The following is a 14011-nucleotide window of genomic DNA, read 5'->3' on the forward strand; positions in this document are numbered from 1 at the left end:
AGCTTGTAACCTCGCTACTGTATGAGCCCCGCAGCTTGTTAAAACATGGAAGGGCTTAGTTACGTGATGCACCTGAACGCATCACTGAGCTCCTGCAGTTAAAACCAGACCAACATGGCGGCTCAGACACAAACCTTCTCTTTTATTACTGAAACAGCTCAGATAAATGTGTTTCTGAAAACATAGGAAGCCAGAAATAAGCTGTGCAGTTGAAAAAGTAAAACGCTGCTTCACAGATTTGTGCCTGTCGTGAGGGGGCGTGGCCTATGAGTTTGGCAGCTTCTTCACAGTGTATGAACTCTCCTACCAAAACAGCCTTTTTTTCAGCAGCTGGTTGACGTCACTGCTCAACTTCTCTTCTTGTTCTTATGGGTTCTTATAGGATTCTGCAGGGGCCTTAATGCAGCACAAATGATTGTGACTATTTTCACCGAGTTTAGCGTGGAGTAGGACGCAGGTGTGAATCACCTGCTGGCAGCCTGGAGGAGCTGCTGTTCATTGTTTTGATGTCAGTGCTGTTCTCCTCGGCGAGCTGGAGTTTTAAAACAGTGATGTCTGGCAGCAGAGCAGCCGCCTCGCTGTGCTACGGCTTTGCAAACATCCACGTTTCTGTGTTGTTTTGAGCGTAAAAGACATCCAAACATTGGACATGTCATGAAAAGTGAAGACCATTCTGGCACAGCGGCACTTTGAAACAGTAATCCATGCTTTTATTACATCCCGGCTGGATTACTGTAACGCTCTTTATGTTGGAGTCAGCCAGTCCTCCCTCGCTCGTCCCCAGTTAGTCCAGAATGCTGCAGCACACCTGGAGCAGGTAAGACGGAGCACAGAACTCCATTCTGGCTTCTCTCCACTGGCTGCCTGCGCATTTTAGAATTCGTTTTAAGATAATTTGATTTGTTTTTAAATCTCTGAATAGTCTGGCCCCACCCTACCTCTCTGAGCTGCTCCACCCTTACACCCCGGTCCAAACCAAAGCTCAGAGGAGATAGGGCCTTTTCTGTTGCAGCCCCTCTGTTGTGGAATGAGCTCCACTGCCTGTCAGACAGTCCCCCTCTACTGTCCACTTTTAAAACTAATCTTAGGACCTATTTTTATTCCTTGGCTTTTAACCATGTTTGAGACTCTGTGCCTGGTTTAATTGTTGTTAATCTTATTGTTTGTTTTACTGTATTTCACTGTTTTTACTCTCCTATTATAAAAATGTTTTTATTATTATGTGAAGCACTTTGGCTTCAGCCACAGCTGTTTTAAAGTGTCTATGAATAAAGGTGACTTGACTTGAAAAGTTGGATAGCACAGTGCTACTTCCCTAGCCTGCTCGCTGGCTGCAAACTGTGGAATGGATTTCCTGACTCATTACTCCCCGTCTCATTGAGACCCGCCTCCCTTCAGGAAATCCAGTCCACAGTTTGCAGCCAGCGAGCAGAGCAGCAGCAGGGAAACACTGTGGAGTCATTTCAGCAACAGTGAAGCAGACGAGGCTTCATGGATCACAAATCTCCACAGGTTGGATCGGAAATTTCCGATCCATGAATTACATAGGGAACTGAACCCGATACTGATACTGGGTCGGATCAGCCCCATCCCTACTTGATTGATGATATTATGTCATACGTACTGGCTTTAACAGCAAATGGTGTGTGTGTGTGTGTGTGTGTGTGTGTGTGTGTGTGTGTGTGTGTGTGTGTGTGTGTGTGTGTGTGTGTGTGTGTGTGTGTGTGTGTGTGTGTGTGTGTGTGTGTGTGTGTGTGTGTGTGTGTGTGTGTGTGTGTGAAATGGGGTTGTTTTACCTTGTAGGGTCCTCCAGGTCCAACTGGAGAGCCGGGAAAGGCTGAAATCCAGAACAATGAAAATGTATGTGACTTTTCATCACTTGGACTTTTTTTCAATAGGTCAATGATAATAATAATAATAATGATGATGATATTGATAATGATAATAATAATAATAATTTGAACAACAACAAATACTAAAATACACTGTTAACTTCACAGGACATCCGCAACATACCACTGATGGTAAGTACCCTCAAGGGCTTTTCACAGCCGGTCCAACACTTCGACTTCATATCGTCCCCTTTGCTTCTCCTAGGGTCCCCCTGGATTGCCTGGACCTCCAGGTCCCCCTGGAACACCAGGTTCCAAGGTAGGAGAAGCCTATACATATTGTCATTTGTTGTGGTGGGAGGCATCTCACTGCATATTGAATCATGTCACATGGACTTTTCGTCCATCATCGAAGTGGCTTCATCATTTCATTGTGTAGTGTTCAGAGGATGTGTAGTGTTCAGAGGATGTGTAGTGTTCAGAGGAGGTCTCGTGTTCAGAGGAGGTCTAGTGTGTTCAGAGGAGGTCTACTCCGTACAGAGGAGGTCTCGTGTTCAGAGGAGGTCTAGTGTTCCTTAACACGCAAAACTATAATCACATTTCCTCATCGTGGTGCATGGTAACATTATTGTTTCATTTCATTCATCCACAAAGATTTTACCAGTGAAGATGTTGTTGATCACAGCAGGTTCTTCCAGGTCCTGTTCTTCAGATTATAATCTGTCCATCGTGTGTCTTCAGGGTGAAGTTGGTTTACCAGGCCCCCCAGGAATAGATGGAGAAAAGGTAAACCGTTTTGTTTGCAGTCAGCATTTGGGCCGGAGGAGTTGAATCCTGACTTTTCATTCATGTTTTTTCATCCTGATGTAATTAGGGACCCAGAGGGAAGCCTGGAGACCTTGGTCCTGCAGGTCCAGCTGGCCCTGAAGGTCCCAGAGGAGAGGGTGGCGTGATGGGCTTCTCAGGACCCAAAGGAGACAAGGGAGACATGGGTCCATCTGGATCACCTGTGAGTGTTTGAGCCGACCACGCCACGTCACAGCGGTGGCTTCTCTGACCAGGTCCCACATCACAGAGGTACCTGGTGGAAGACACAGCACAGCTCTCAACTCATGTCTCAGTGGGCGTCCAGCGATCTGCTGCTCAGGGGTTCTTTGACAATGTGCTCAAGATCTTTATTTCTATGTCGATGACATTTCTGTCTGTCCATTAGAAGTGAGATTAGAAAATAGATCAATAATATGTGTTTTTGAAAGAATGTGTGTTTTTGAATTTGATATTTGACATTAGAAAACAGACCTTGAAATACTTGTGTGTACCAGAACCGTGTTGTTGGATTACATTGGGGACAGTGGTGGTCCGTCCTGGTTTGCCACTGTAATGGTAATGTAATCCGTTCAGGGATTATCTCATGTGTCAGCACATCGGATGTGTAGCAGTATCTGTTGCAGGTGATATTTAGAAGAATTCCAGCCATAAAACATCTTTCACCATGATTGTCACAGCCGTACCAGAGTATATAGGACCTCCCAGATATTTCCAATGAAAACGAACACAGGAAGAGTTCTGCTTATTATTGTCTATAGATCTCAAAAGCATTCAGTTATTACTAACTTATAATGCATAGATATAAGTAATTTTTTATTTTTTAAATGTTAAGACTAAAACTGTGTAAATACAAATTAAGACAAATTGATCTTTTCTGCATTGATTGAGTGGAAATAAAGTCAGCAGGTGCTGAATTAAAACACTGCCTTTATTGTGACGTCCATCTCCCCTTCCTTGTTCTGTAGGGTTTAGATGGCCCTACGGGTGAAAAGGGGGCTACAGGGTCCCCTGGCCCGATCGGATTACCTGGCACAATGGTACGCTCTGGTGCCGCTCAGGCTGAATGTTACTGGGAGCAGTCTGACCTGGCCAAGGGAACAGTGTCATTTATTATCACCCTACGACTGTTCCAACCTTTTTCATCCACGTTATAGTTTCTCTGGCAAGAATTTACATCATCGGTTTTGTTTGTGTGTTTTTGTCTCTTAGGGTCACAAAGGCGAACCTGGAAATGGAGGAAGGTCAGAAATGGTGAGAGGCAGTCACATAACAGGACTGAAGGCCAATGTCCTCCAAACTGAGGATTAATGTTTGTGTGATTGTTTCAGATCTATGGACCTCCAGGGCCTCCAGGACCTCCAGGACCAGTCGGTCCAGCAGTGAGTCTAACAGGCCCTTCACCTCCTTCATCTCATTACTTTGCCTCTACATGCCCACAGAGGTTTTCACCTCATGATCGAGTCGTAGCCAACAGGAGAGAGCAGTAAACCAAACAGTCTTCACTCAGCATGAATAGCAAAGCCCAGTTTGAGAGAAATTTGTGAAAACACCTTCAGGGGAGTTATTACTGAGCTGCTTTAGCCTAAAGACATTGTGTGCACGTTCTGCTCTGCTCCTCAAATAAACCGCTGCACTCTCATGACTACAATTTGGAAAAATCTATCTTTTTTACAATCCTCACTTTTTCTTCTAGGGATCTGAAGGACTTTCCGGGCCCAAGGTAGGATATCACTTCTGTAAAATGCTGCAGTCCACAGTCTGTGTCCAGGTATCTGTGGTCCACATCGTGTCTCAAAGTAAAGCTGGATCTCAAATCCCTCCGGTTGTCAGGGAGAGCCAGGCATCGGCATCAGGGGAGAGAAAGGAGCCACAGGTCAGAAGGGGGACAAGGGAGACAGAGGACATCTTGGACTGCCCGTACGTGAAGCCAACACCTGTCTCACACTCACTAACATCCACCTTTCAGTTCACACTCGTGTTGCTCCACGGCTATCAGACTGCGCTGCTGGGTCTCTGCAGGATCGGTTTACTCTCACATTGTCAACCCACCGACCGCAGTGTTAAAGGTTTTATCTCCAGGAAACACAGGTTCAGGTAGATTCCCATAAGTCTTTGGGTTAACGCAGGGTGCCAGCATGATGGTGTTAAAAACCCAAGATCTTCATCTATGCTACTGTGATCACCTTTTCTAGCTCTAAAACTGGATTGGGGCAGGAAATACTTTCAGATGAATATTGATTTCATTCACTCATCTTTGTGGCGTTGACCTATTGGACCATGTAGAGCTGAGCCAGTCGCAGGCCCTCTTCACACAACAACAATCTTCTGAATACAGTTTTTCCTCTTCTGTTTCTAAGAAGTTGAGCGTGCAGATGTTCTGATAAAAATGTCTATACACGCAGGAGTGAGAGAAACGTTGAAAATGCTTTAATTTGCATGTCAGGCACTAGGTGGTGCTGTGCTGTTTGTTCTCAACATCCACACAGAGAGGAGCAGACGTAAAGCTGCCAGCTCCTTTTCTCTGTCCTTCATGGTGGAGCTCCACTCAGTGTCTGCATAGAGGAAATGTTCTCCGAGTGTGGAGCATGGAGAGGATGTTGGTGTTGTCAGTGGTAGGAAATGTTGTCTTTGTTGGAGAAGAGCTGTTAGGTCATAAAGAAACATGCTGAACTCTGCATTGTTGTTCATCTACTTACACTGGAGCAGAAAATCTACTGAGTGTACCTGTAGAGCTCAAAGAGCCTTTTCTCTCACTCAGAGATTAGAAGGAAAAAGCCAAACAGCAAAAACACTTAAGTGGCTTCACCTGGAAACAGGTCATCAGGTAACTCTGAAAAGGCTTGAGATGCATCACTGACAGGTCAAGACTGTATTGGTCTGTTTGCTTTCATAGGATTTACTGTCAAAACTAGAATGAGACTAAACCAGGAGTATCAAACGTTTACACTTATGAAAACTATTCAAACTGCGTCTTAGTGATGGTATCTGATCCTGCTCAGGTTCGTCCTGGTGTTAAAGCTACGTTAGAGCTGCAGGCTACTTACAAATGAAGAGAGAGCAGCAGTGTGCTCACCTGTGGACTGGAGAAAATCCAGACGAGTGGTTGATGAACATTTTCTTGTGTATTGTGATTCTGGCCCGGAGCCTGTTGGGTTTCTGCCGTGTGCCTCCATGTTAATGCTTCATGTGAACAGTGACTGCAGAAACAGTGAGTGTGTGAAGCATCACTGAGCTCCTACATGAAGACTCATCACCACCACCCGTCACTGTCTCACCTCACCTCCACCACTTCATCACCTCTCATTTGTCATCATGTGAATGTGTTGTTGTCTTCACTGAGTCACAGCTTCACTCACCCCACCCTCCCCCACCCCCTCTACCCCACCATCTCTGTTTTCTAACTCTGGACGATGCTGCACAGGGGGCTCATGGGTTAGACGGCAGACCAGGTCCAGTGGTGAGTGGCGCAAGTCCTGTTCTGGTCCCCTCACTCTTCCTCCTCCTCCTCCTCCTCCTCCTCCTCCTCCTGCTCTTCATTGTTCTCCTGTTCCTGCTCCTGCTCCTCCTCCTCCTCCTCCTCCTCCTCCTCACCCGCTACCTCTGCTTGCTCCATGTCTGTCATGTCCACTTGCTTTTTTTACTTCCTGTGCTTGTCCTGTCTCTTTTCCCTCCTGCCGAAGCTCTGCGGAACTGTTCAGTTCTATACAGGACTACTCAGGACTCTGCACGACTGTTAAGGACTGTTCCGGACTCTACAGGACTGTTCACGGCTGTTCACGACTGTTCACGACTGTTCAGGACTGCTCCAGACTCTACAGAACTGTTCAGGACTGTTCAGGACTGTTCCGGACTATACAGGACTGTACAGGACTGTTCCAGACTCTACAGAACTGTTCAGGACTGTTCAGGACTATTTACGACTGTTCAGGACTGTTCCGGACTCTACAGGACTGTTCAGGGCTGTTAACGACTGTTCACGACTTTTCTGGACTCTTCAGAACTGTTCACGACTGTTCAAGACTGTTCCGGACTGTTCCGGACTATACAGGACTGTACAGGACTGTTCCAGACTCTATAGAACTGTTCAGGACTGTTCAGGACTATTCACGACTGTTCAGGACTGTTCTGGACTGTTCTGGACTCTACAGGACTGATTCAGGACTATTCAGGACTGTTCAGGACTCTACAGGATTGTACAGGACTGTTTAGGACTGTTCCAGACTCTGCTTGGGGGACAGTCAGTGAGCACCATCTCCTTAAAGGCGATGTGCCGCAGACTGAGTGTTGAACCTCACACGGGGCTCCACAAGAACTGCTGCGAGCACCTTGGATCTAGATCTCAGTCTCACTTGATGGACCAGGTGGACCCAAACAATAGAGGTTCACGATCAATATTTAGTCAGAAAAAAACTCTTCTTTAGTCGTAAAACTTTCAGGCTGACGATTTAAACAGAAACTAGAGCTACACTCGGTAGAGGGCATTCTATCGCCAACGCCACATTTGTTTGTGGAACCGAGTTAGCATCGCAAGCATGATAGTTATTAGCTCATATCAATGCTAACTAGCCTGTCAGGTCACTATGTCACTGTGTGAAACACTAAGCAGGGAGCGTCTCTATGGCAACATCTCCTTTGATCTTCTCAATGAGGTGCCTCTCCCATCTGCTTTGCATGGGACATTTTTTTCGAAATTTATAGGGATTTTTTTCGGAAACAGTTGAATGTTAACCTCCCAAAATGTAACCAGTTGGTCCTTGGATATTGAAAAATAATCCCTGAAAATTTCATGCGATTTGGGTAAGTAGTTTTTGCGAACAGTTGGTAAAATACATACATACCTGCAAACATGCAGCTGAAAACATAACCTTCTCCTAACTTTGGTTGGCGAAGGTAAACGGTTGATCTCTACTGAACCATGTTCAGGATTTATTTTTATCTTTATGAAGCACTTTTAATATCGTCATTCTTTTTGCCCTGTGATGGGAGTGCAGCCACTCAGTCCTGAGCCCTGATCCAGATCCAGATCCAGATCCAGATCCAGTTACTGGTCCTGGTCCTGGTCCAGGTCCTAGTCCTAGTCCTAGTCCATATCAATATATTTGTCCTGGTCCTAGTCTTAGTCCTAGTCCTAGTCCAGATCTTTGTCCTGGTTCAGGTCCTGGTTCAGGTCCTGGTCCTAATCCTAGTTCTAGTCTTGGTCCTATTCCTGGTTCAGGTCCTAGTCCTCATCCTAGTCCTTGTCCTGGTCCTAGTCCTTGTCCTAGTCCTAGTCCAGATCTTTCTCCTGGTCCTAGTCCTGGTCTTGCGGTGGAGGAGCATGCAGAGACAGCGAGCCGCATGCTGACATGTTTCACTGCACACACTGGATGTTTCAGGCTGAGACCTGCAGTCGTTCACACTCGTTTCCCTCCTTGTTAACAGACCAGAGTGAGTCAACAAGCTTCAGGCCTTCATGCTGCACATCTCACACGTCTGCTCCTCTTCATGGGCGCCAGGAAGCTTGTTGACTGATTGACTCTGGACATTTCTGTTGTTTAGAGCAGCTTTCAGGTATTTATGTTCTTCTTGTGTTTTGAAGGGTTTGATAGGACCAGCAGGTGTACCAGGACCAGCCGGACCAAAGGGGGAGAGAGTAAGTGACCTGCATGGCTTTACTCTGAGAGAATATATATATATATATTGGATTAATTTTCATAATTATCACTACATCTCTCACCCATCTATTTTACATGTGTAGATCACATTGATTATGATAGATGGATGGATGGATGGATGGATGGATGGATGGATGGATGGATGGATGGATAGATAGATAGATAGATAGATAGATAGATAGATAGATAGATAGATAGATAGATAGATAGATAGATAGATAGATAGATAGATAGACAGACAGACAGACAGACAGACAGACAGACAGACAGACAGACAGACAGACATAGATATATATAAAGATGTAAATATAGATATAGATATATAGATATAGATGTAAAAGGATATGAATATAGATATATAGATATAGATATATAGATGTGTGTCTATATATATGTATATGTTTATATAAACTACAAAAGAACAAATTACTATTGTTTGATGAGAATAAGAGGTAGGATATTAAATAAGCTCTGCTTCTTCCTACTCCTTTTTGGATATGTTGGGCCATTATTTATTAGTTATGTGTTACTTCTTCCTTTTTGCCTTGTTTGCTTTGCTCTGTTTGATGTTTGTTTGTGTTAGTTTATCTTTGTTTTGTTATCTACCCACATGTCCGAAATAAGCTCAACTAAACTTATCTGAGAAATTCAGGGAATTTAAATTAAGAGTTGTGCTCGATCCCTGCAGGGTGAAAAGAGTGACGCAGGATTACCAGGACCAATTGGGCCACAAGGAATCCCTGTAAGTCTGAAACTCATCCACCATATTTCAGTCGGTCTGACCGGATAACAGCCTGTAAAGGGGACTTTCACAAGGAACGTTACGATGTTTGTTACAATGTTAGTTACAACGTTAGTTACAACGTTAGTTACGGTATCAGTTACAATGTTTTCTTGGTTTTTATTACATAGTTAAACTGGTTTAAAGATGTGACTCAGCATCTTCTAATATGGTTTCCTCTTCCGCCTCCACACAATATTTATCTGTATTTATTAATGTTTCAACAATGATGTGATGATGTCACATCCAATCCATCCAATCACAGACGAAGCTCATGCGAACTGGACGAGTCAGCAGCAGCTGATGTCTTGCCGTGAGCGTCACGTTCAATCAGGCTCCAAATGCTCATGAGACTTGAATGTGTGGGAGACCACAGCTCCGTTCGTTATTCAGTGAAATGACTCCTGGTTCGTCAGCTGTAACAGAGCTGCACTTCTTCTCATCTTCTCCTTCTGTCTGCAGGGTTTAGTAGGGCCGCAAGGACTCAAAGGAAATCGGGTAAGAATCGACCTGCTGTCTTCTGTGTATTTGGCTGAGACACAATAGATTTTAGTTGTGAGATGTACTGATGTACTTACTTCTCATTCAGAGGCTGCTTTCTGGATCAGTGCCTTTATCAAAGCCTTCGGGGCCTAATTCCATCCAATGAGCTGTGACGACCTAAGCTAAAGGGGGAGACTGAATTATAGCCAGCTTGCTTTGATTCTAATGAACAAAATGATGACGCTCTATGCCTGCATATCCTGCTGATCCTGAGTAACATACTTCGTTGATATGTGGAAGCATGGAAATGATGATAAAGTCCTTGAAACTTGAACCAGTGTTTAGGTCAAGGTGTTTGTCTGGACAAGTGCAGAATCAGCAGATTTAATTCAGAAAAACCTGATAAATGATCCTGAAGAGGCAGTTTGAGCTGAACAGCTGAGATTTAACATTTAATTCATGAAATGAAATATAGCTTTGAATATGAGACGATCAGTTATGCCCTGATTTAAAATTTGGATTCATCACACCAACATGGGACTGACCAGTACTGCCTCGCCAATAGAGCATGCTACAAACTGTAAGAAACTGTAATATTGGTCCATATATTTATGCCAACAAATTAACAACGAGCCCTGAACTGAATGTGCTTTGTTTTCTATAAGTAATGTGCAATAAAAGAGCAGATTTCTCTCCAGTGTCTATTAACAGCAGGGGGCACTGCAGAAAGGCCCAGAAGGCCCAGAAGAGGTTCAGTAGCAGTTTCACCAATTCTGATTAACAATATAAGTGAATGACATGAAATTACACCAATCAGCACCGTTTGATGCCTGAGACTTGGGGTGACTTTTAAATTGCTCATCGCCAGACCTGCTCAGAACAACTCAGGTTCAACTTTCACCACTTATTCTTAAATGTACACAAACATAAATGTGTTCAAATGTGAATGTTTAGATCTGCTCATATGTATTAATGACCGAAAATCTAAGAGCTAAAAGACGCAGAGTTTATTTTGCAGGTTTTTGAGGCACAACTCTAAAATGCTTTGAAAGAAGGAATTGCTGTGTTGGTGAGCTGAGGCTGGTTTTAGTTTTCTCTACACTCCGGCTAAAGGTCAGCCTCGCTTATGATTTCAACTAAACCAGCCCCAAAGCGCATTCATTTTCTAAAAGAGACTAATTCAGCATCTGCTTGTATTTGTTTACAAGTGTGTTAATAAAAGTGTCATCTTAAAAGGTGCTCTCTATTTCCTGTTTAAAAGCACACGGTGGTTCACTGTTTTCACCTCATATAGAGCAGTTTTCATTGTATAATGCCTCAATTTAAAATAACTAATGAACTCCTAAATAGTCTTTGATGTAATGCTTGCTGTTTCCATGGCAACAATAAACATGCCACATCTGACTATTGTGGCTGCTTCATGGGACGCTTCCTGTTAAAACTGTTTCACGAGTTGAATAAAAGGTTGAATGACCTCTTTGTAAGTCAGTGTTGGTGACTTAATGTAATTATGAAGCTAGAATAGTTCATTTTAAGATGGAGAACTCAAACATCTCAAAGGTTTGTTTATCGTCATTCAATTCACGTTTGTACATGATAAAATGACCCATGTCCTCGGATCACAGCTCATTGAAAGCAAGCAGTAAAAGATATCAGTAAGAATATCTCCTCAACACACAGAAGCCATACTTACGTTCACAAAAAGAGGTCCGATCATGTCCACAAGGTGGCAGCAGTGCAGCACAACGTAAAGCGCTATTCAAGGCATCTGGCGAAAATCCTAGTTTTTTTTTAATATTGCAGGGTTAAAAAAAACAATAAAAATGTTAGTTTTTTATAATATCGCACAGCCCTAGTTCTGGCATTTTAATGTTATTTGCCAGATTATTTCATATTTGAATTAATTATTCGTTACATTTTAACTGCCGAGTTGTGACGTAGTTAATGAATTTAAGTTAACACTCGTAATAATGGCTGAAATTGAAGAATGATGGAGAGCCCCACCTAAGAAATTTACCACCAGCCAGTGTTTCCCGTCAAATCAGTTAGTTTTACAAGTCCTAAAAAAAGGAGTCAAAACGGCTTCATGATAACAAATAGTACAAACCTTGAAAATAAAATTAAGAGTAATCTTTTCTGTCCATATTAGAGTTCTAAAGCTGCTGCTTGGTACAGCAATAATGCTCATGTTAGGAGGAAGCATGTCTCCTGGGTCACCAAGCAACAGATAATCAGACTCCATGATTCAGGTTGGCCATCGTGGACAAACCTGGAGAGAAGTACAAGCTCTCAGCTGATACACACTGGAAGTCTGAGAAACACTGATCTAAAGCAAGATGTTTAAAGTATTCATGCAATAGTTTTTTATCAGATTAACGTTGAAATTGGTACTGGGTGTACTTTGACACTCCTGACCTGAAGCAGAATTTTTAAAACTTCTAAAGTGTTGGTTTTTCCTTGAGTTGGCACAAAAGTCCAGAGCAGCCCTGAAAGGAGATTTAGTGTAAAAGCTGTTTGAGCTGCAGACTGCAGAGTGTTTGTACCGTCCACACACCCTTCCTCTCAGAGAATGTGTTTCCTTCCCATTAACCTGTGATTCTTAATATTTCCACTCCCATCTTTAAGCCCTCACATTTCATGAGCTCCTTCAACACATTCGACCAGTTTCAAATTCCAGCAGAAAGCAGCTGATCCATCTGGTTGCTCCGGTTGAATGTGCTGAAGATGAAGCTGTGAGATGGCACCGCTGTTTTCACTCTTTGTCCTGTCTTCCTTTGTTTCCGCAGGTCTTCCTATCCCCTTTTCCTTCCCTCCACCTTGCTCTGTGGCCTGTGGCTCTTTTTCTTGCCGGGGTTGCCCTCTCTCCCTCTCACAACCCACCTCCTGCTCCTCCTCCTCCTCCTCCTCCTCCTGCATTTTAATGTAGCCCTGGGTTAATCTTCCTCCTCTGTACTACTCCCACTTAACAGAACCTCCTCCTCACAAGCCTCCCCAAAGTCCCCCCAACCCCTGAGCCCATAACCGTTACCCCGATGTGGCAAGTAGTACAAAGTGTATGTCCAGACATCAGCACAGCAGAAACTCTGCATGTTTCTTATCAAATGATTTCAAATCTATTTGTGAAAAGAAATCAGAAGTCTCACAACAGTGGACTTAAAACACACGATCAAAAAGTGACAAGACACACATGGACACAGTCATGATTGCATGAACTCATAACGGAGGCTCAGTTCCTCCCACTACCAGCACTCACAGTCCCGGTGAGCTTTAAACCCGAGCAGAGTCCCGCCTCATGAGACTTTATCACACCTCTCAACTCGGCCTTTACAGCCTCTCAACTTGGTGAGTAGGTGTTCTGTAATTACTGTGATTCACCCTCATTAGAACACTGAACACTGCACAGAGCAGGAATCAGTCCCCAAATCCAAAGACTGTGGAGACATTAAAGGACATGGAGCACATTTCAGGACAGAGCACATTGGTGAGACTGTCGCACGGCAATGTCCCGGTCATCTCTCGTCCCTCACTGTGAGAAGGTCTTCCTGTGTTCAGTTTACATGCTCCCCATGAGTGTAAACCTGCCTCTGGTCATGAGCCACGCTGTGACCCTCAACTGGATAAAGCTGTGGAGAAGATGGAAGGACAGATCAGTGAGGTTGCTGTTAAAATCTGCTCCGAACAAAACGTGTGTTACCTACCAAAGAGGAAGACAACCTCCACTTTCTGAAGGCCTCGAAGTACACACACACACACACACACACACACACACACACACACACACACACACACACACACACACACACACACACACACACACACACACACACACACACACAAACTGGGACTCGAACCGGGGGCCTTCTCACTATGAACTGAGAGTGCTGACCACTACAAAGCCATGCGGCTCAGTTCTGGTCCTTCATTTTGAGATCTGTAGTTTATGGAATGGCCAGACTGACTGTCAGTCATGTGACTGAACAATGTGAATGAAAGTCCTTCCTGCTGCTCTCTGGTCCTGGAGGAGTACCGTCTGGTGTCAGGGCCTCACTGAGAGGACGGCTTCCTATCAGAGCCGGGCCGTCAGGTCAAACCACCGTGGCTCTGTCACACATCTTCCCTGTTTGCTGCTTCTCACACATCTAATGTCCTCGAACAGGAGATAATGAATGTTCCTCATTTCCCTGTCAGTGGTCATAATGTTCTGTCTGACCGCTCTATAAAACATCACATTAAAGCTTTACAATGTGTGCTTCTGCACTCTACAATTGTTATACGTTATTCAAAAGTGCTGCTGAAATCTTTCTTTACGTCACTTTCTGGATTTTGTGTGATTCTGTGATTCTCCTACTGACGTTAATTAAATGATCCTTTTCTTCTTCTGGATCTCCGTCAGAAAGACCTAGAGAACCACATCAGAGCTGCTGAGGTTTGCG

At 44.0% G+C, this 14011-nt stretch overlaps 1 protein-coding gene across 1 annotated transcript in view; it reads left to right on the forward strand.

Moving 5' to 3' along the window:
• col13a1 (collagen, type XIII, alpha 1) overlaps positions 1 to 14011 on the forward strand; it is a gene marked incomplete at its 5' end in the record, with an annotated part of 82596 nt that overhangs the window by 62280 nt on the left and 6305 nt on the right. Inside the window, 14 exons of the mRNA XM_080482315.1 lie at positions 1804 to 1860; positions 2001 to 2024; positions 2098 to 2151; positions 2574 to 2618; positions 2707 to 2841; positions 3626 to 3697; positions 3870 to 3911; positions 3989 to 4039; positions 4354 to 4380; positions 4491 to 4577; positions 6082 to 6117; positions 8239 to 8292; positions 9003 to 9056; positions 9558 to 9593. Of these exons, the coding sequence (XP_080338441.1) occupies positions 1804 to 1860; positions 2001 to 2024; positions 2098 to 2151; positions 2574 to 2618; positions 2707 to 2841; positions 3626 to 3697; positions 3870 to 3911; positions 3989 to 4039; positions 4354 to 4380; positions 4491 to 4577; positions 6082 to 6117; positions 8239 to 8292; positions 9003 to 9056; positions 9558 to 9593 (774 nt within the window). The remainder of the gene's footprint in view (positions 1 to 1803; positions 1861 to 2000; positions 2025 to 2097; positions 2152 to 2573; positions 2619 to 2706; positions 2842 to 3625; positions 3698 to 3869; positions 3912 to 3988; positions 4040 to 4353; positions 4381 to 4490; positions 4578 to 6081; positions 6118 to 8238; positions 8293 to 9002; positions 9057 to 9557; positions 9594 to 14011) is intronic.

This window comes from Lipophrys pholis (assembly GCF_963383615.2).
Source record: "Lipophrys pholis genome assembly, chromosome: 15".
In the NCBI taxonomy this organism is placed as follows: domain Eukaryota; kingdom Metazoa; phylum Chordata; class Actinopteri; order Blenniiformes; family Blenniidae; genus Lipophrys; species Lipophrys pholis.